The 23,444-nt window shown below is 32.7% G+C and overlaps 1 protein-coding gene across 30 annotated transcripts in view; it reads left to right on the top strand.

Annotated features, from left to right (window-relative positions):
• The window catches only part of KCNMA1 (potassium calcium-activated channel subfamily M alpha 1), a 470,776-nt gene that overhangs the window by 278,313 nt on the left and 169,019 nt on the right, over positions 1 to 23,444 (top strand). For all 30 annotated transcript variants that reach the window (XM_032191476.1, XM_032191474.1, XM_032191475.1 and 27 more), the window contains 2 exons: positions 3,069 to 3,162; positions 5,866 to 5,977. In XM_032191476.1, coding sequence (XP_032047367.1) covers positions 3,069 to 3,162; positions 5,866 to 5,977 — 206 coding nt within the window. The remainder of the gene's footprint in view (positions 1 to 3,068; positions 3,163 to 5,865; positions 5,978 to 23,444) is intronic.

Raw genomic sequence — 23,444 nt, forward strand, 5'->3', positions numbered from 1 at the left:
TAAACATTGAGATGAATAAAGCCTCAAATCAGGCATCCCTTGTGGGATATAGTTTATTACATACAGAGATGGCAGGGTAAAGGGATATCATAGTGCGTCATAGATTATCAACAGGATATCCTTATACTAAATGAAATAAAATCGGCACTATGACTTTGGAAAAGACAAGAAGTCATCTCTTTCAAAGGCAATACCTTTGATGGCCTAAAAGGGTGAAATCCCATAGGAAAAGACATCTAATTTTAGTGCAGAATAGGAAACACATTCTTTGCCCTGGAGATCCTAGCAATATATTGCCTGTGAGCATAAGAATTATAGCACTTACGGTTTGAGAAAACTTGGTGCAAAGGGAAGTTTCAAAATGGCTTCCTTTCTGCAGCAGGCTGAATGCTGCAATGATAAAGCTTAGTGGTCTTTTTTTCTTTCATTCTTTTTTTTTTTTTTTTTTGGTCTTTTTTCTTTTCTCTCAGTCCATATGCAAGCTACAGATGAAACTGAAAAATCCAAACTGAGTAATATCACCAAAATATAACTTGCAGTACAAAATCTTATATGTCCTGTGTATGAATAATCATTTATTTAGCCTTAGTGACATGCCTTTCTGACATAATCTTCATTTAAAATAAAGAGGACCACAGAATCATAGAATTTTTCAGGTTGGCAAAGACCTCTAAGATCATCTAGTCCAACCTTTAGCCTAGTACTGAAGTCCATCACTAAACCATGCTACTAAATTCTACATCTACAGATTTCTTAAAGACCTCCAGGGATGGCGGATCAAACACTTCTCTGGGCAGCCTGTTCCAATACTGCACAGCTCTTTCAGTAAATAAATTTCTCCTAATATCCAACCTAAATTAACCTAGGATAATTTAACCTAGTTTAGGTAATCTAACCTTGGTGCTAGATTTGTGTTTGTTTTGTAGATGGATAATTTAGAAATTGAAAAAGAGGGATCATATCTGAAATGAAGGATGTTTTACAGAGCGAGAACTAGCAGTAAGACTAGCTTACAAAGGGCTACTGATAAACAGCAGTCCCAAATCAGGATTATGATTCGCTGCTAAGTATTTTGCAAAGAAGACGACAGTGTATTAGATTATTTTTCAGATCTTGCAGTTTTTTGTTAAGGACAATAGCACAAAGGGAGAGCAGTTAGCTGCAACCTTAGCTGACCTTATCTAACTTTTACGACAAGTACCAAATCACTGTGGAGAGGAAGATAATGAAACTATCTTTATCCCAGTTATATTTGTACAATTTTATCAGCTTCAGTGAATGCCTGCAGTTTTTACAGAAACTTAACCTGAAATCAGGGGTCTCAGCCTCTGGGTTGGTACAAGATTTTTCATTCTGGTTCTGTGGCATTTTCTGTGGTTTCTGTTGATAGGGTGCATAGGATGATAGTGACCTTATTTTAACAAAATGCTTTCCTCTCAGTAATGCCATACAGAAAATGAGGATGTTGGATTCTCAAATTATATTCACTCTTTTTGTAGCTAAACCTGTATTTTTGAAGTACAAAATGCTATTTTCTGTCCTATATGTTAACATTTGGCTTCTCTTAACTTCTGCCTGCTTTTCTAAATCAGTTTTATTTGATCTATAACAGAAATGTCTCATAACTTCAATGTCTTTATAAATAACTTTTTCAACATTTTAATGTAATTTCCTGTATCACTGAAGTTTCTTAAAATATAAAGCTATTGTACATCAAGAAGAATTTTACTGTGTGCATTCATGCATCTAAAGACAAGAGAGGGCATGCTGTATTTAACTTGTTTTGATCTGTGATGTATACGAGGAATGGAAAATTTGGCTGCATGTGTAATGACCTGGTAGCCCGGGTAATTTCCTTTATGCCTTAAATTAGGTAACAGACATTCATAATGCATAGAATCTTGCTTGTTGAGCAGTCTAGCATTATATTTGAAGAGCTGCAGCTATATGAACTGGTATTACAGTCACATTCAGTGATCTATTTGACCTGGGAAGCCTGGAATTTCTTCTTTCCTGAAAGAATGTTTTCAAAGGTTCCAAATGATCTACATTTTAGTTTTATACTCTATTAGTCATTGTGAATACATGATCATTTGCAATATATGTGTATATATATGTATATATAGTGGGACATTGTATATACGTAGTATATACATCAGCATATATTGGGACATGACTTTCACTTCAGTCTGAATTCAACACTGTTCTGTGGCTTCACCAACCTGTTCTACAAAACTCACAAATAAATCACTAATCACACTCATGGAAGTTATCTCCTTCCTTAGATTAAAGTATGTTTATAAAGTACCAGTTTGTATAGAGTATGCTTTGGACTTGTCCCACTATTAAATAAAGCATAATATAGTAAGCTAGAATTTGCAATGGCTGCCTGACACACAGGAAGGTATTTAATTAACCTGCATGCAGAAATTAACCCTTAGAGTACTGCTTCAAATTTCTCTATTTATTTTGTTGTTTAATTTTACCAGTGGGCTATGCTGCTTTTCTACTCAGCTCATAGTACTGTCATCAAGTACATAAGTAGCAAAACAAACAAACAAAACAAAACAAACCCAGATCTTACTGTAAGCAAGGGATTCTACAAAAATAAGTGCCTCAGATTGCTAATGGGTAATGTATTTCTAAGCAACTTTTTTTTTTTTTTTAAGGTTTTAGGGTACAATAAAAATTAAATTAAAACATGTAATATTTCACTGTAGCTGTGTGCTTGTTATGTTTGTTCCTAAAGAGTACTGGGTATGTTCCTATAGAAAGAAGTCAGTTCTTTAAGGGTTAATGTGGGGTTAAGGAATCCTGGGTTATTTTCCTGCTTGTCTTTTATTAAATTTATCTGCATGTTAATTTTCAGATATTACCTGAACAGGTAAATATTAAGAAACTAACTGAATGAATGAAATAATTCATTTGAAATGCTTGCTTGTATCTTGTAAACAACTGGAAAAATTGAGATTTGATCAAGTTTTTAAATGAAATGCATAAAATTCTCACCAGATTAGAAACTCATATAACGACAATTTACTTTGATTTTTTTTTTTTTTTTCAAATAGCCCAATAGAGTCCTGCCAGAATTTCTACAAAGATTTCACATTACAGATCGACATGGCTTTCAATGTGTTCTTCCTACTCTACTTCGGCTTGCGTGTAAGTAGTGTGTCTTTGATAATATGCATCAGAGAGGGAATATAAATATTAGGTAGGAAACTCTTTGAAAACAGACTGACTTTACAATGACTGAACAAAATTAAGCCAAGCTTTAAAATGTATGAGCAAAGCTTTTGGTTAAGAATATTTAAGAAGTAAGGATAAATGTATAGGATAACTAAGGAAACCAATAGCTTATAAGCTTAAACTGTTTCAGTATATTGTAGTATGACAGAAAGTGAAAAGTATTATAGGTTGGTGCTGGTCAGTAAAGTCAAAAGTAGTTTCAGTGTTCTCAGTGAGTGTGAATACTTGAATTATTCTTGTGCTGTATTCAATCTGTCTTTGGCATTTGGAGTTGAGATAACAGCTGATACAGCTGCTATAATCAGTTTTATGAACATCCATTTTCCCAAACTGCTAATGAATACTTTGCAGAATTGTAAAATACCAGTCAATGTGCTGAAAAATATATCATTAAAGTATCCTTTTCACTTTCTGAAAATCCACTAATGCGGTTTCAGCAATTCAAGTGTTTCCATGTTTCCTTTTTCCTTTCCTTCTTTCCTTCCTTCTATGGCTTCAGGACATGGAGATACTCTTTGAGGTTAACTGGTGGTTGATAACTGGAAAATAGGGAGAAACAAGGCATAAAACATAGCAGAACTATGATGGAAACTTTATAAGAGCAGAAAGCTTGCCTCATTGGCCTTTAAATTTCATACAGACATTGTCTCATGTTTTTCCTTTGCCCATTTTTCTTCCAAATCACAGGAGCTCATTTTTCTTTATCACAGTGGCAGTTTAGCTCCCCCTATTTCTCTTCAGACCAACTTAACCAACTTTTTCTGGTGCTTCAGTGAGTAAGTCTGTTGCACATCTAGGTTATTTCATTACCCAGACTAGGTGCAGTGTCTGTCCTTTAATTTAACAGATAAATTCCTTCAGTATTTAGACTACTATATATGTATTCTAAGCTGCATATAAACATATATAATAAACTGTAATTATTCAGTGTCTCAGGAGCTTTTGTACATGTCCACGAGACCTTCAGTATAGGTTGACTTTTTGACACAGTAGATTCAGTGCATGATACATATGAACTTCCATGAACCCTGTATTTAGAAGTATCCAGATAATTTTTAAAGTTTGTGTTGGTGATGTTCTTACTAAGATAGTTAAAATTACATATTGTAATAGCACAACAGAGCACAATAGGAGAGAATATACTGATGTTAATACTTGCACACTGTGAATGTGAGTGGCCTTTATGGAAAAGCGCTATGGAAAGATAAAATGCTGATCCGAATACATGTTGTGAATTAAGAAAATATCAATCTGAGATCTTGAAAAACTTTGAGTTCCAAATATTCTGACTACTTTTAAATTCAACAGAGGGGAAATCAAAGATTTTGATGAAACTGGATATTTTTTGCTCAGTTTTCATGCTGAAAGTTTGATTAACTGAATGTCATTACATTTTAATTTTTGACTTTTCTCCGAGACAAGTTCTGTTCTATTGTCTGTTTCCCTTCTAAGTATGACTTTAACATTATTGACATCAGCAGATCTAACAAAGTTGGTATGCACCATAAACATTTACTGTTAAAGTTTTAATGTAATTGCAGAAAAGGGGAAAGCTAATCAGATGGAATACCAGTACAGGCTTTGAAAGAAAGTGAACGGATGTTGTCTCTAACTCAGAAAATTGTTTTAAAATATGTAATATTTAAATATAAATATATATTTAAATATATATTATTAATTAATATTATGATTGTTGTGAATTATATATAATATTATTAATTAATATATCAATATATATTTATATATAAATATATATTTATGTATAAATATACATATGTAATATATAATTGTTTTAAAATTTAAAATATGTTAGATCGAGTTTTATGTTTTGTCTGAGTAATACTGCTCCATTAGATATCTCCATCATGTGCTAATATTTTGTATTTATATTTATATATAGTATTTATAAAAAGCTTGTTTTAATCATTACTTGAATGAATTAGTTGTTGAACCTTGTTTAAGCAAGCAAGCATAAATAAGCAAGTTCAAACTATGATGTCTGACATCTGAGTTTCCTAGATTCCTTAGACTGATTTCATAGTAAGCAGGGACAAAGGACCTCTTCCACAGCACAGTTCACAGGACTGAAGTCTGGTTGCTATCCTGAATTATTCCTTGTAGGGTTCAGCCTGGTAATTAGCTCTCTCTATAGGATGATTATTGGATCTTTGTAAGCTATCATATATTTGGAAATATGTGAACAGCAAATACATGATGGGACTACATGTTTGGAGTGCTAGAGCAAAGGTGATATAATTTCAAATGTTTTATACCTACCTACACTTTTCTTATATTACTGATACATTGTTAATAAATGTGGAGGAAACAGTTCTTTACCACAGATCTTGCATCCCATCAAATAAACGTTCTGCTTCTTTAGTTAGAAGAAGAAACTTCACTTTAATCTCAATGTAGTTATGAAGCAATGCACAATACAGACTTGCCAAAAAGTGACGCCATTTATCTTGTCTGCGCTGACCTAAAAACATCAGTTACTTCTACACTAACTTCGGAATCTAATATTTTGGAATGGAAAATATTGCACCCATTTGCAATCACCATGAGTATAACCTGATTCTTCTCTCTCTTCCCCTCTTTTTTTTTTTTTTTTTCCAGTTCATAGCAGCCAATGACAAGCTATGGTTTTGGCTAGAAGTTAACTCAGTCGTAGATTTCTTCACGGTCCCTCCAGTGTTTGTGTCAGTATATTTAAACAGAAGTTGGCTTGGTGAGTAAAATAGTTTTTCCTTTTAATAGCTGTTATAAAAATAAAGCTGCTATAGAAACAGTTTGCCATATTTTGATAGATGATACATACCTTCATCTTGTGGCATCATGGAAGCAGAAGAACAGTACCAAAATTATTCTTGCAGTCAATTTGCTATTTCAGCAGACAGGGGGGTTATGTTAGAAAAAGCACTTATTAAGTTCATTTTTTTTCTCAAATGACTAATATAATCTCATACTGCAACTTGTGTTGAGGTCCAGCTTGAGAATACTTACATCAGGCTGTTTTTACAAAACAGGGGAATTTAGTGTAATTGTTACAGTTTACAATCTGATCCAGACCATTATTTACTTAGCTCTATTGTCATTAGTAATTTTCAACAATGAAATCAACAAGTTCTCTTCACATTTTACACCAATATAGCTAAATTTTAAATCAACTGAAGCAATACATTTGGGTAGACATTACCAATTTTAACCTTTGTATAGGAAAGACCACTATGAATTCATTAGAAAAAAATATGCCACACATAAAAAGGATTGCAAAAAGAAACAGAGAAGAAAAAAATCAATTAAAAAAGAACACACATAATTCACATGTTAAGTTTCTTGTACCAAGTCCATATTCCTTTCTAGTTATGGAAAATTAGGGTCAAAATTGGAAGTTTTTATTTGGGGACAACATAGGGAACCTTAACATTTTTCGGTTCAATTTTCTACAAATACAAGCACTCATTGTCCCTGAAAACCAAAGGGAGTGGTCAACTGGAATGTTTCACTCAGAAAGGAAAATAAAACAGACTACCTTTTATAGAAGTATAATATTTCCAATTTTATACAGAAATGTAAAGATAAAAAAAAAAGATCTATGATTCAATGTTTTATGAAAGGAGTGTAATAGATTTTATAACTATGTTTGGGTTCACACTATACATTAGTTTTTAATAATACACCAAAGAAGAAAGCAGTAATACAGCCAGGAAATATGATTACAAATCCTCATATAATTAGTGTCTTCATCATGTTCTTCTACTGTGTGTGTAAAACTAACGCTTTTTGAAGAAGAAAATGTGATACAGTTCCATATTATATGATAGAAAATAAAATTCAGAATAAGTTATGTTAATAACAAATGAAGTTACCCTTAAAAGAAAAATGCTGATTTCACTAGCTGTCACTCAATCCTAGATTGTTTGTGGTATGTGAATAGGATATGTTTTTGTACTTGAATCTGCCATATTGGTTTCCCAGAATTTTCAGATTTAAATAATTGGAGATGAAGGTGATCTAAGAGTAAAGACTAGAAATTAGAAATTAGAAAATGAATATGAAATGAGAAAATAGTGCATGCACAAAAAATGCACAAAAAAAAAAAAAAAAAAAAGGAAATGAGGCGAAGAGGTAATTATTTGAGATGAACAGCATTTGTGATTGCACAACTGACAGACTCATGGTTACATGACAATCTGACAGTACCAATAAAAATAATGAGAGACCTTGAACACTTTAAAAACTATCAAGGAGAAACTTTTCATGATCTATGTCATTTTACAGGCAGAGTTAAGTGTTGTACTTATATTTATTTGTAGGTTTGAAAGAATTTTGTTTTTTTCTTAATTGCACCAGTGTCACTTTTCCTGGATATCTTGTTTGTAGTCCCACTTCACCTGTTTTTTGACTCAATCCTTTTAAGACATTTATCACCTGCTGAGACATTATTATTATTATTATTATTATTATTATTATTATTATTATTATTATTATTATTATATGTAGCTGGATTAGGAGTGACATATTTACAGTGTTTGATCTTTGCACTTCCTCCTTTCACTGTGTCTATTCTATTCCAGAGCAGTTTTTGCTTAAGGGAAAATCATCCTTACTAAAATATTTTACTAGTTTAAAAAAAATGTGAATTATTGGGGTCTGTGACAAATGTAATTTAGACCAGAAAGTTATTATTTTGTGATGCTGTGATGAGTTTTTAATCAAATACACAGAAGTGTATTAAGTAAGACTGTCTGTTCTTTTACACTTTTTAAAGAGACAGCTAAATTTACCCTGCTGAAGCCAAATGCTTGGGACATTGGGACATACTCATGGAAATATGGAAGGACAGGAATTGTGGTTGAAAGGAAAAGAGGGTGTTTTGAGTGTAATACTTAGTTTCAGGTTAGGTGCCTGCTTTTCCTTTTTCTTTTATGTATTTTTGTAATTGAGGGAAAAATGCTTATCCAGAGAATAGTTCAAAACATGTAAGTTCAATTTTCTGCTCCAAGTATTGCCATGGGTATAGGAATTACAGGGAGTTTAGCCTTCTAGTGAGGCTAGTAAATACGGAGTGCTTAATGTTAGGCAACACAAAGACCATCTAACAGGTTCAAAATTCACTCTATCCCAGCAATTCTTTGCATATTTTAGGAATCAGTTACTTATGAAGCAGGGTTTCTTTCTATGCCCTACATTTCAAAATCATTCTGGAGCCCAAATATGATAAATTTATCTGGAATGTATAGCACACCAGGGTCTTTCCAGCTTATTTACTACTAATTCATTTTAGTCAGCTGTGATGAATTGTCTAAGTATTAAACAACTAAAGTTATCAGAATGTGTCTTGAATTCCTGATTTAACAAGAACCATTGGGGTTTAGCTAACTGATAATAAAGTAAATATGAACACATACTTTAATTTTTTTATATATTTTTTTTTAGTGCGCTGTCCTAAGTCAAAATTAAACTTGGTCTTCAGAACACTAAATGCCCATAGAAAGACATGTAGTAGAGGATGTGTCATCTGAATAAATACTTTTTTAGTATATGGTAGTGGAAAGCCAGTTGGTTCTCTTCCTACTCCTATACTAGTTCAGAAATGCCACCATTAAACTCTTATTTAACTCAGTATGTGAAGCTTTCCCCTTTTCCTGATTCTCTCTGGGGTTCAGTTGTTCTTGAAATGTATTTGTGTATCTCATTTTTTCAATTTTTCAATCAGTATTCATAAGGAATGATGTTTCAGACCTAATCCTCAAGCTAGATTCCAGTATGCAAACAAAATTCAGAATTTAAGAAGGATCAAATTATGCTTTACCATCAAACTGTTCCTGTGAATGGTAGGGTGTTTACTGTCTAATATAAAGCTGAAGGCACAACAGCACTTAAAACCGACAAAAATAACACATTTTTACATTTGATAAATCCTTTTAGAAAAGATTTCTAGTGTATCATTTTTCTTAGCTGTCCAAGGGTAGCACAAGCAAAGAGAACATATGAGCAGACTACAGCTGGCACATGGAATGGTCTGCATGCTATATTATTGAAAGAATAGGAGATAAGTAGATAAATGGAGGAAATAAATCTGTAAACAATTCAGTGGTATACTGCAATAGTCAGTGGAGTTAAATCCACTGTGCTGAGACTTAAAACTGTACAGTTAAAAACATCACTGTGTTTTCTGATGAAGTTCATTTGCATCTAGATCCCCTTGACGTTTTTCCAACTGTTTTGCAAACAGTAGCATTTGTGCAGATACTTACATGTAAACTAAAGTTATGCTTCATAAAATCATAAACACTTCTTGCACCACACAGTATAAGAAATATGTTGATAGTGATAAAAGGACAATTCTCTACTTCAAGCGCAGGCTTCTGTGGAGCAGAGAGAATCTTCCCAAGGGAAGAATGGTTATGCAAAGGATGGAGCTTCTGGCTCTAAAGATTTTACAAGTCACTTTCACAGTTACATTCAACCAAATTTCAGTGAATTACTATATGCTTTCTTTACAGTCTAAGTGAAGGTAGGCTAAAAATGCTGTTGGAGGAAAACAAAAAAATTTCCAATGGCAGAAATGATGCCATGGCAAAACTCATTTTTTAACACAAAGTCATTATGATCTGAGTATTACCGTTAAGTTTTGGATCAGATCTTTTTTTCTTTGATAGCTTGCATTCTAGTAAGCTGGAGAGCCCTGCAACACGTGAATATCTTCCAGCCTTATTCAGCAATGATTTACAAACACTCTACACTCCACTTAAAACTCCATCTTCTGTGATAGCAAAGGCACTTCAGATGACTGAAATGCCTTTTTTCATGCACTTGCATGATTTTTAAAAATAAAGTATTAAAATTATGAGCAGATTGTAATAAGGAATAAGGCAAGGAACAAAGGAATGAATTGCCTTGACAGGGTGATATTGATAGAGGAAGATTAGGTATGTAAAATCATCTTGGCTTCATGTTTACAAGAACATGTGAATGAGGATCAATTGACTGTGGAACTACAGTGATTTAAATAAAGCCTTCATAATAACATAGATATATGATAGTTTTCCATACTGAATCATTGAATCACACAAGAAAAAGATCCATTTCCTTTTCCTGACTATATGCTTTCAGTGCTTCATCTGTTCTGCTGTTAGATTCCAAATAGATTCTACTATCAAAAGGATTTTTTCATCATCTTTCTCTACTGATATCCCCCAGGCAGTCTAGTTTGCTGCTGAGGTGTGCTATTTTTTTTGGAATAATAGTCCAGATTTACAGTGGGAAAAAGAAGACAGACAGTAGACACAAGTGTATATATATCCACAGCATAGAGAATGAATCTCTCTGTGTGTATGGCAAGTGTACTTAGCAAAAGAGGGCTTCCCTCCCCTCCCAAGTCCTTGCTCAAATCCTGTCCAGGTACTCTTACAGAAGTCACAAGTAATTTTGTTCTGACTTGTTGTTCAGTATCAATTCCTGGTCTCAGAAGATTGTTTCCAATGTCTCTGGTAGACATTCAGCTATTTTTATGAGTCAGAGAATGGAATTAATTTCCCTCTGTGGTTAATGGAAAGAGATAAATGATGAGAAAAAACAAGAGATAAATGATGAGAAAAAAACCTCTTTTACAAGGTTTAAACAGTGCAAATGCCTCCTGGCTATCCAGCAAGTGTGCTTCAAGATGAAGCCTTAGTTAAAAGTCTATGTAGGGAAAACTGACCTGGAAAACAACATTTATTTTGGTACCCTGTAGTCTTTTTTTATGTAACCTCTACAGAACAGCTCAGTCTGAAATTGAATTCACAGAAGACTTAATGCCTTTTGGAAAATAGTATGGAACGTAGAGCAGTATATAGTTATATTGACACACTTAGTTATAGTGACACAAAGAAGTATTCTAATAACTGAATAGTGAGGTAGATGAATTATAAGGACCAAACATTGTAATAATTTCCTGTGTTTTAATGCACTTGCAGTTCTCAAAAGTATCCTTGTTTTAGCACATTTAATTTGCAGTCATTTTTTTCAGTGATTTTGTTTAAGTATTATGCATTTCTGCCATCTATTGGTAAGAACTTCAAATATGCATCCAAATTACAGAATATTTATGTCTTTCATAGCAGGTTTTTTTTTACAAAGCTAGTTAAAACCTATTATGCTGTTTTACTTGCATTAGAAGTTATACATAACAGAGGAAAAAATGTAGGAAAAAATGTATTTTTTGTTTATGTGCAAGTGCACTAGTTTTATGTGCAGTAACATATTTTGTTGACTTCAAAAGACTTCAAACAGCTGTAAGGATTTTTCATGACAGTCATCCTTAATATTCTACCTGTTTGGTCATTTGGCAATTGAAAAGACTGTCATTGAAAAGTCATTGAAAAGACTGTGTCACATATGTATTATATCGAAGACGTTTTGCTTTCTTCTAATCAAAACTGAACTTGAATCAGTTCAGATTTCACAGAGTATGCGTGCTTTGTCAGGGTACCAGATAGAGTGATATTTCATAACAGACATTGAGTTGGTAAATAAATATTAAAATGTAAACTTATGACAAATAGGTATTTGTGATGACATCCAGAACTAATTCTAATGAGTATTGTTGCAAGCAAACTGACAGAAACACTTCACCCTCTCTCTATTCCACTGATGAGAATTCAAAAAAAGTTAACCAAAAGACACAGAAGCTAAAACACTAAAGAAACACTAAATAGAAAATTGACCCTAAATTCATTCTGGTTTCTAGTCCACTCTGACTGGAGGGACTATACATAGGGGGAACTTCAGTTTTTCCATTGTGAATAAGTGGCATTTCCAAGCTGGTCTCACTCTGTGAGTGTTGAATAGCTGTCATAAGTTGATATGATAGCTGAAACCTAGTTTATTGCTTTAAAGTTTAGTGCTTCTAGTGTACCTGGTTGAAGGGATGGGCTACTTTGACCTTTAGCATCTCTTCTCCTGTCTCCTTCTCAAATGAAGAACTTGTTTGAGACAGAAAGTATCTTTAGTGGAGAAAAATTCAGTCATAAGTTTAGAGTTACCAATTAAAAACACATAGTTTGTTGCTTTAGATATGATACCAGGAGCTGCTTGTTCTTCACATTATCATCCTAGCTATTTACTAGCTTACTACATTATCATCCCCTAACATCATCTGTTAACTTTATTAGTATGGATTTTATTTTCCCTCCAGAATATTAATAGAAGTATAAAATAATTTAGAGTTAAGAACCCATCCCTGACAAGACCGTCATGGAAGGTATGCCAGATTCATTTAAAGACTTACTGGTTCTTGGTCTGTTTAATGGATGCTGTAGCAATGCTAAGTAAACCACATTAGGATTTATAATTCTACCTCTCAAATATGAAATTGGATGGAAAAGCTGCAGTAATAAGATCTTTTTTCTAAAATGCATACATAATTCTTTATTGTAACCTCCTAGTTACTTTTTAATAGATTTTTTTTTATGAGATTTGATTAACTGTGGTCTGTGGTTGCTTCTTTTCAATATGTGAAAATAATATTAACTTTCTTACATATTTCTGGAACTACAATAGACAATGCCACACTCACTGAAAACCAATGTTAAGTAGTACCCAGAGTGAAATTTTAAAATGACTGAATGTGAAGTATCCAAACATAATGACTTATATATGTTTTGCCTAACAGATGTATTTAGCATTCTCCACAGTTATTTTAGGAGGGCGAGTATTGCTGTAATTACATGATTGTTTTTTTTCTAAATAAATCATGTATGGTACAAACTTCTGCCTTGCTTATATTACTTTTGAAATGTCTACCAGCCCCCTACTAACATAATGCTGCAATAATATTTCTTTTATTAGCAATATGCAATAAAGTCTTTAACTCTTAGTTAACATAGCTTGTAAACACTTTTCTTTCTCCATCTGTACTACATATTAAAAATAAAATAATAATGAAAAAAAGAGCTAGACTTTATATTTTCTGATATACCTGAATTGTATATTGTCATTATCTGTTAATGTTCTGTCTCTGAACAGCCCTCCCCTCACCATGTTTTTATCAGCAAGGCCTGGTCAAAGTGGGAACAGTTCAGGAGACTGTTTTGGATTGTTTAGTTGTAATATATATGTGAATAAAAGAAAAGTCAAGGGAGGATTGGATTAAGATTTATTATATATCACTGTTATTATAAAGTACAAAAGGAGAAACTTAGCTGTGTATTTAGTTGCACAGTTTGACAGTTGCCTGATAGGCAAATATCCCATTGGGACAGGGAGAAATATTTGTTGACCTTCTCTGCTTCAGCAGAATTCTGACCTTCATGCTTTTGTAATGTTTCAGATTAACACTTGGATAGATTTGTAACAATGCTACATTCCTCTATCTGTTCCTTTTTTCACTATGCAATTTTTGTATCAGTACTGTGATGCCATAAAAAGTCAGGTCAAATGAAGAGAAGGAAGTTTTGGGATATAGTGATAAGTGTTCTTCTGGCTAAAGTATCTAAGGCATCTTCCGAGGATTTGAACTGCAGGATGTTATGTTATGTTATGTTATTTTAACATCTGGAAAAACTTCATACAATATTGAGCCAAGTCAAGAAAACAGTATCTTTCATGAGTTGCCGCTTGCTTCACATCAATTTTTGAACTCCTAACCTTCTCTAGTACTTCTTTATTTATAATGTCCATGCTTACATTATACAGGGCTTATTCTTGATTCACAGTCAATCCCCAGATATTCAGAATTCATTAACCTTGGTATCACCTTCAGCAGTGTTTTGTATCATGCTATCTCAAATTGTAAATAACAAAAATAAATACACATCAGAGGAAATGAAATCCATGAATGAAAGAACATTCCTCCACTTCGCAAAAGCATCAATGAAATTATTATCTTCTCTGTGACAGCTTGTACTGCAGTGGTGTACCTGATGGATTGCTTAAAAGTCATTACCAACAAAGCTAACACGGCTCAGAGGGCAGTGTTTGCTTGCTCTTTGTGTGCATGCTTTAGCATCTTTCTGTTTCCCATTTTTTTTCTGTTCAGAGGAGTTTTTAATTTAGAACAGTGTTAAATGAGCTATTACTAAACTTTTGAATACTTTTTTTTTTTTTTGCTTTTTCTTTCAGGCATTTAGTTTTTAATTCTTTTTGAACGAATCAGTATAGTGTGTTTGCAAATGTTACATAAGCTTTTGTTACACAGGAAACATTCTGCACTAAATCTATCTACCAATCTTTTCTGATTCCTTTATAAAGGAATACAAGGGCAAAGAATTCAAATTTTCTCAGTATTTATGTTCAAACTATCTAAGCTTGTCTTGCCTTCAAGATTACACAGACATTTGCCAGAGATAGGCTCTCATATGAAATCTTCCTTGCTGCTACTTCAGATCAGAAGCAGAAATATTGGAAAAACAGTCTATTTGATTTCATCAGCACTTTTAGTGTTGTAAGTAAAACTATGGCATATAAGGATCAAAACCAGAACAGCATCTATATTAATAAAGTAAATAAAAAATAATAAAACCCACAAAAACAACCAATCAATAAAACATACAGAACTGCAACTCTTAAACTTGGGAAACTCTGCTTTTCTAGATATGTAAAATTTCCCATATGTAAACCTTTTTTTCCCCTAAACCCTAATTTCCCTAATATTTCTCTAATATTTCCCTAATAGATATATATATATATATATATATATATATATATATATTTTTTTTTTAAATCAAGCTCTATACAGTAAGAGAGATGGTAGCATGCAGCACAGGATGAGATCTAGTACACAGCATTTTGCTCAGCATTGTCCTATAAGGAGTGCTGTTTTTATAAACAATAATAATATTGTAGAATCACTACAGAATTTAGCTGAAAAGAATTGTCCGTTCAGTGTTTTAAATGCCAAGATTGATAGCAAGATTTTTTTTTTCAGGTTAGGATATCTGCAGATGATAGTCTACCTAAACAACAGGAAAATGTTGTAGTCTCTCAGAAGAAAAAATGACAGGGCAAAAATGGTTTAGTCTACTGCAGTATAAGGTTTTTGAAATATATCCAAACAACCAGTGGTTATTTGTCCATTATCACTTCAGTTACTCAGCTGCTCAGTGTAAATTTTCAATCCTAATTGCTGGTTATGTTTTCCTTTCTTCAACCCCTTACAATGTAGAACATTTTCCAACAAAACTGTATCTCTGAGTTTTTTTGTGGAGATACGTTTATGCTGCACTACCTTTCTAATCACGGTGCATCCAGCATTTAATGGCATTCTCATTTATCTACAGTGCTGCCTTTTGGTCATTCAACGTATCATGTACTTGAAGATGCATTATGATTTCAGGTGATGATAGACTTTGGGGATGGGGGATGCATACCTCCATAACCTAGCAGAAAGGGTTTTGTTGTTTGTTTTTATTTTTGTTCTGTTTTTTAACAGTTAGCCAGCTGTAATGTTACTGATGAAGTATGGCATTGACATTTTGTTGATATCAGAGTGAATGTTTTCACGTTATATCAGTTTGCTCATTTTTACTTAATTCTGTTCTGGGGTGCTTTTCTCTAAGGAACACCAAGTCAGTCAATAAAGCTAACGATGTAATGCTGTTTCAGCCTTGCGACACAAGAGGAAATAATCATAATGGGATTAATGCAGAATACTAATATGATTTGAGTAGGTATTCTCTCTTTCTTTTTTGCAACTTTCATATTTATTTTTTCCCTAATTGAACATTTGTGACCCTTTCCTATTTAACATACAACTTCCATAGCTATAATTGCAATTCTAAATCTAATAGGGATTCTCATCAATGTGATGTTACATAAAGGCTGCTGTAAGTAGTAGGTATATTATTTAAAAGTTCACTTTTTAATTAGGCACTTAAATGATTAATTATAGAAGAAATAAAACAAATTGAGATAATTTATTGTTCTTAATAAAATTTGCATAATATATATACATGTTGTATATTTTAATATATAATTTATGTACAATTAACTTGATATTATTTGAACTGTTAAAGCATAGTTAATGAAACATTTAGTAATAGCTGGATATAGGGTTAGGGCAATTCTAATTCAAGAAAAAAGTTTATAGTGGTTAGTTAGCAGGCAATATATATCATTATAATGTGTTAGTCAAAGAAAATCTGAGTCTCTACACAGAAGATATTACAAGTATAAGTTAAATGAGATGGGATAATTTGTAAGTAAAATACTGTGATTCCATATTTTATTTTCTATAAAATTTTATATTAACACTGAATTTGGATTCTTCTGCCTGGCTTCACTTTCCTTCCTGTTATGGGCAAAATGTCTTTACTGTACTGCACTGTAAAATGTACAAATGTACAGCACTGTAAAAACAGACACACCTAGGAAATAAAAATGAACCAAGATAGCTTTTAGAGTCACTCATACTCAAACTTACTGTAGAAATATATCTAAAGCAAATGGTATACAATTGCATGGAGGATGGATCTTGTAAGAAATATGTTACAATCAGTAGAAAAGATCAAATGTGTGTATTTGGAGGAAGGCTGTCTTCTAGGAAAAAATGAAAGACACACGCTTTTCTGTAAACTTTCTAATCTTCTCTGACAGAACATATACGTTTTCACTATCTGTTCTTAGTGTTGATAATTCTGCAGCATCAAGACTAATTGATGTTAGTCTTTTTAATTACTGAAAGAATTTTTGACAGGCATAAATATTTTATGAAGTGTTTGGCACACATCTGTCAGAAATTGAACTTTCTTTCCACACTTGCATCAAAATCACATACAATTTTGTGGAGTATCATTTTCATAACCTGTTTTTCATAATTAATACATATATATATGCTCAAGTCTATTCTTTAAATATTTCATTTATGTGCAATTCAAAGGTTAAATAATGTTTCATACAAATTGATTAGAACTGAGATATTTGAAACCTATTCAAGTCTTATTTCATAGTATGCTCATTCGTTCTTTGACAGTTATGGCCTTGTGACTCACAGGAGCAAAGACAGACAGAATTGCTTGTCTTTGTTAAAATAAATAAATAAATGAAAAGTCCTGCAGCATGAGTCAGGCTTTAGATCTGGCTTTTGTCCTTCCTTTGCATTTGTTCTTATCATTCTGTCCTGCCCCATGTTTACAGCCTCTCAGAATATAATATTGTTGATTTTAGTGCAATTTGTTCCTGATGTATGCCAGAGAAAATTAAACAAGATGCTAACTTGTAATTTCTTCAGGAAGTGAAATTACTTTATTCTGAGTTGTAATGGACACTTCAAAACACAACCCCAAAATTTCAAACCTTCAGTGCCACCTGTCTGCAAGTTCAGCTCACTGAAGTGTAACTTCTGATTTCAAGGGTCACGTTGATTTTAGTAGCATCATTATTTAAACTGTCCAATTAATATATTCTCCAAAATAAAAGAAGTAAAAAAGGCATCTATTACATCCTTTCTGAGTACAGACTTCATTATCTAGAAAGGATTATACAATTGTAAGGAAAAACAAACACAAATGTGCAATGAGATACTAATAACTTTTTAAATAAATTTTCTGCTGAAGGGTTTACAAAGAGTTGGCACAAACATTACAATTTTAGTTTCACTTGCCTTTGTTTTCTTTGAAGAATTTTTTAAAATAAAAGCAACAAAAATATGGCCTTATCTTCCTGCATGTTATTTTTCTTTTTTATTGTGAAAGTTTCATGACATTTGAGAACTGCCCTTTATCCTATTTATATTAGAGTTGGGAATCACATGATTTTATTTTTTTTTGAAATGGTCAGATATTGAAGAACCGTTTTTGTTTGTTTGTTTTAACCCTGTGCCATTTGGATGTAAAGATGAGGTCTAGATAACATATGTGGGGTCACTCTGAATACAAATTTAACAGCTAAGATTGAAATTGAGAAAACTCTTCTATGCAGTCCTGAAGATTAATTTGTATTGCTGAAATGATGTTGCAAAATTGGTTCAGCGCTGAAACTGGTATCTTGTGACTGATCTGTACAGTAATCTTGAACACCTTACAATAAATTGCTTGCTGCTGAATCTGGAGAGAAAAAAGGCCACCTGACCTGCTGAATTCGTATTACAGTCACATCTACTGTTCTAAAAAATTGGTCAGGACAAAACTTCAGGTTTTGGTCAAACACTTACTGCCTGTTTACATTAGATGAAATCGATGGTAGAGAACCTTACTCTTACTGAAAACAATAAGCTATCTTGCATAATCAGATCAGATTGTAGAACAGAATGTTAAAACTGCCCTAGAAGAAGCCTCTGCACTGGACATGAAAGTAAAAAACATCACTGCATGGTAAATAGTAATTGAAACTTTGTGGAAATTAATAGAAACATCTGTCTATGACACTGATTAGTCCTCAGGACTAATGTTGTCATCCTCCTGCTGCTGAAGTCTAGATTAATATTTTTAACTTGTGAATCAGGTTTATTTCAGATGTATTTCCAGGTTTTATTTTATTTTTTATTTTTATATTTTGATATATGTAACAGATTTGGCAGTGCACTGAAACAAAAAGGGGGAAAATCAATAAAAATCTATCATCCCCTATGCCAGAGAGCTGAAAGAGTTAAAGAAATACTGTCAGATTGCTGAAGCCAAAATATAGGTTATGTAAACAAAAAGCTTGGCTATTCCAATTTATTACTGGAACACTGATTTGCTTTAGAGATATTCTGGGCTCACAAGACTAATGGATTCTACACCCAAAAAATTGCTGTACTAACTACAAAGTATACTAATGATAGCTTTAAAATTGAATAATAACAAGATTATAATTCAAGGTGAAATATAAAAAGAAAGAAAAGTAGTATGGCTTATGTAGTAAAAAGTAAGTAGGAAGTTCTTTCAATTTGAGCAGTACAGGATGTGATTAGTAACACAGATAAGTGCTACCTTGTTAAAATCTTTCCAATAATTCAAATACTCAAAGATATTTTTATATATGTCTGCATGCATTTGTACAGATGTACACTATATGTACAGATGTACACTGGACTCAGTGGAGCTTTTTTTTTTTTTTTTTTTTTTTTTTGTGACCAGTGGGAACCTGACCAGGCTGTTTGTAAGAACATAGTGTAAGCATTACAGTGTAAAGGAGTCACTGAAGTGATTTGCTTTTTATTCAGTCTCTGCATAATACTTGAAATTGGAAATTCATGTGTACTGTGCTTCCTGTTTCTCTATTTGGCATTGTCACACTTCAATAACATTTCTAAAATGCTTTGAGATCCTGTATATCCTTTTGAGATCCTATAAGCACATGGTGCAGTCTATTTTTGTGTCTGCATTTCATTGTAATACAGATGGCATTGATATATTTTTGGCATACACATCTTTGTGGCTCTTTTGTGGCAAAAGATAGGAATGATAAACATATTCCTTGAAATGAAGATAACTTTTCAAAATGAAATGTGCATGTTATGCTCAAAGTCAGGAAGTTGACTAGAAAAGCACATCATATACCACGGGAGGTATGATCTCACCTTTACATTTTATTTATTTATTTATTAATTTATATTTATTTTTTATTATTGAGATAGTACAAAAATCCTGAACAAAAATCCTATTTTGTGAATATTCACAGAACAAGTCTGCTTGAGAGACCTAATGTTCTTTGTGTTCTTGATGGCTAATTTTTATTATTTTTTTTAAGTAATATAGTTGGGATTAGATAAAGGGTGGTTGTATTGTATGTATTTCATCTGGGAAAAATCCTGTAAGAGTTGGCTGATAACATGATTTTTGCTTTCTACATAATAACTTTCACCAGAAGATACATGTTTAAAGTTGCCAAAGAAAACAACATACATGTATTATTTATGTACATGATCTACAACAATTATATTCTTTATGAGAGTACCTGTTCATTCCAAGTGAACAGCATCATATTTGTAGGTTTTGGATTGATGGGTGTGGCTCTCTGGTGTAGCTGAAAGAAGCTTATGTGGTAATATCCGGATAGAAGATGGGTTTTAAGCTCTAGTACATCACGGATCAGAGGAGCATCTGTACTGCCTGCCTGCCTGCTTCTCTGATTTGTTTTGTCCACCCTCTCGGTGATACTCTTGGTGTGTTTTGTGAGGCTGAGTTTTGTATTTGCATTAATTCTATTTGTTTCACGCTAACAGAAATAGGTTAGGTTATCCAGAATTGGCTTTCAATAACAACATGTAAAGGTAAACTTTGCATTATCCTCTGTCCAGTTAAATAAATCTGCTTTCAAAGAGAAGTTCTGTTAAGAAAGATCTTTGAGCTGTCTCTCTATTTTGATACTTAATTAGGAGAAAAGAAAAAAGAAAAAAAAAAGGATATAGATATAAAAATAACTTCATTATTAGTGGATGCTGTGACTGAAGACTGGACCACAATACTTCTTACGTGCAGCGCTTTTGAAGCAGAAGATACATAGTCATGATTCCCAGCAAGATTTTAGTCTACCACAACCCTTCTGGGGGCACACGTACAGAAACTTATAAAAGTACTAGAAGGCGTAAAAAGTCTCTTGGAGAATTGTTCCAGAATGGATATCGTGTTAAAGCTGGACATAATAGCCCTGAAAAGGAAGAACAACATACTTTTCGAAACTCCTTGGTGTCTTTTTATAGGGTCGGCTCCTACTGGGGTAAGGTCCAACTCCAACTTTAAACATTTTCTTCAGAACTGTAGTTTGTGATTCTGTCTTTGGTGTTAATGCTGTGATTTTTTTTGTTTTATTTTGTTTTGTTTGTTTCTTTGTTTGTTTCATATTTAAAACAACACTATAGGATTTCAGTTGCTTTTTAGGAAAAAATCCTTCCCAATCTCACATGATGCAATGTGCCCATATCTCCAACACCTCCTCAAAGGGGTTTGGTTTTCAGCTAGAATCAAATAATTCAGTCTTTACTGAAGGCTGGAAAGTAAAGTTCTGTGATGGTATGTTTATTGAGAAATTCTTGTTTTGTTTATTTGTTAGTTTTGTTTTTGCTTTTTTTTTTTTTTAAACGGCTGACATGTTAGTAAGTGGATATATAAGTTAAAGAAATGTGTAGCAGAGATATTTATTAATAGTTTTTTTTTTTTTTTTTTTTTGATGCAGCACTACTTTAAAGGAATTATACAACCTGTATAGATTCTTAACTTGCAGTTTCGCTGCCCTGGTTCATAGGTTATTGATTTTTTCATGCTGTGGCCTGTTTTCTCTGCTTGTACACTTGCATAACAGAAACAGGGATATGTATCAAAATATTGGGGCTCTGTTGCAGATTCTCTTACTCCTATGCTTTCTTATCTTTTTTTTTTTTTTTTTTTTTTTGAGCTTTCATTTTCAGTGAGTGGAATTTCAGGTTGCTCTGCTACACTGTGTGAAACCATTCAGAACAGGATTATTTTGCATCCTAAAAATTACCCCTCTGTTTTTATTTTTTTATTTTTTGTCTCAGAAAAGGTTTGAAGTGATTTCCTAAATAAGGATTTATTGTTTATTCAGTCTTCTGTAAAACATATGGTCTCAGTCATATACAGGGTAGCAGTAGCCATTCATAGGTTTGATGAGTAGTGAAATGATTCACTGAAGATAAGATTCTGATAAATGAGTGAATGGTTTGCAAATAATAGAAATGGTATGCAAAAGCTCTCTGGATTCTTATGCCAGTACATCTGGATATGCAACTGACAGAAAAAGCAATATATGACAATAAGAAAGGTATTATGTATTTCATTGATAAGAAATAATATATTACTTGATTCTGTTACACTAGATTGACCTCTTATGTTGAATGAGAAAATAATCAAGTTACTGTTTCTGTTTTGTACAATCTCATTAAGGACAAATAATAGTTCAGTTGTTTTCTCCTCTTCTTCATTACAGACTTACAGTTGTAAATTTCCTTTTGGGGTTTTATAACCTATAGCAATTTCTAATCACTGCTGTATTGTTATCCAACGGAAAGCATCAATTCAGTCAAGACTGCAGAACTGTCTGACTGACAGGAAAATACCATATTTGAGCAAGTTTTAAGACTATGAAGTCAAATAAAGTTTTAAGTCTTTTTTTTTTCTTTGTAAACTTCATCAAGTAAATAATTATCTGCTCTCATTTTATTTCTACTGTCACTTAGTTTATTGTCATACCACTATTCTGATCTAAAGCATTCATCTTACTGAGCTTACTAAAGACACAGAAAACAATTGCTGCAGAATATTTGAACCTCACGGAAGTGAGCAAGTATGCAGAAACATGAATCAAAATATTCCTGTTGTATTCTGTATCTATCCCATTATTTCAACAGCATATGTTGTTTCCTCTTGCACAGCTCATTGGCTTTTGTAATATTTGAGGCTGATTTCATTTTTTTGGCGTGATACTCTTAGTCACCTTTCAAAATTGGTCCAGGAGATTTGGGTGTGTCACTTTCTCATATCCAAATTCAGTGCATAGGTTTTAAAGGAGGTAGGCATCTCTAGAAGTCAGGTTGGTATTGTGTTTTGTTTTGCTTGTTTTTGCATATCCCAAGTTGACAACTCTGAACTTGTAGATACTTCCAAAAACATAGGTTCGTACATGTTTCTCCCTTGTTACTAGAAATATCTAATTTTCTGTTAGCTTAATGTAATCATATAATTTACCAGTTAACTTTTGGTAGTCATCTGCTCTAATAAATATATGCATTGTGCAAATTAATTTTAATTCTGAAATATAATTGCTTCTTTTATTTCCAGTAACCTCCTATGTTAGCTAGAAAACTATGTGGTAAAAGGAATAAAATAAGTTACACACATTTTAATTTTTCAGTGTTCTTTGAAAATTGCTTGTTCATTGTTAGTAGTGACAAATGTAGTTAAACAGATATTTGCACAGTAAGAAAACAATCCTGTGGAACACTTGGATGCTTATTTGAGTCATTCATTATATCTACAACTGAAATTATTGGACTAGAGGCAGAAACTATTGACTGAAATACTTTGTGTTATATTAGAAGAATCTGGTTTGACAATCATAATAGTCTTTTCTGGTCTAAAAATCTATGCATCTCATAGCTTTATCTTAGGCATTGCAGCTCAGAGAAACTGCAGGTCAGAAGCATACCTTAGTATGCATTTAGAAGCTGAAGATATGTAAACAGAAGAGACCTTTGATTTTGTGTGTATTTTTCTTCTAGTTAGAGTGATTTTTTAGGTAAACTAAATCTTTTGAAACTTTTTTTTTTCCTT

This window comes from Aythya fuligula, chromosome 7, assembly GCF_009819795.1.
Source record: "Aythya fuligula isolate bAytFul2 chromosome 7, bAytFul2.pri, whole genome shotgun sequence".
Taxonomy (NCBI): Eukaryota; Metazoa; Chordata; class Aves; order Anseriformes; family Anatidae; genus Aythya; species Aythya fuligula.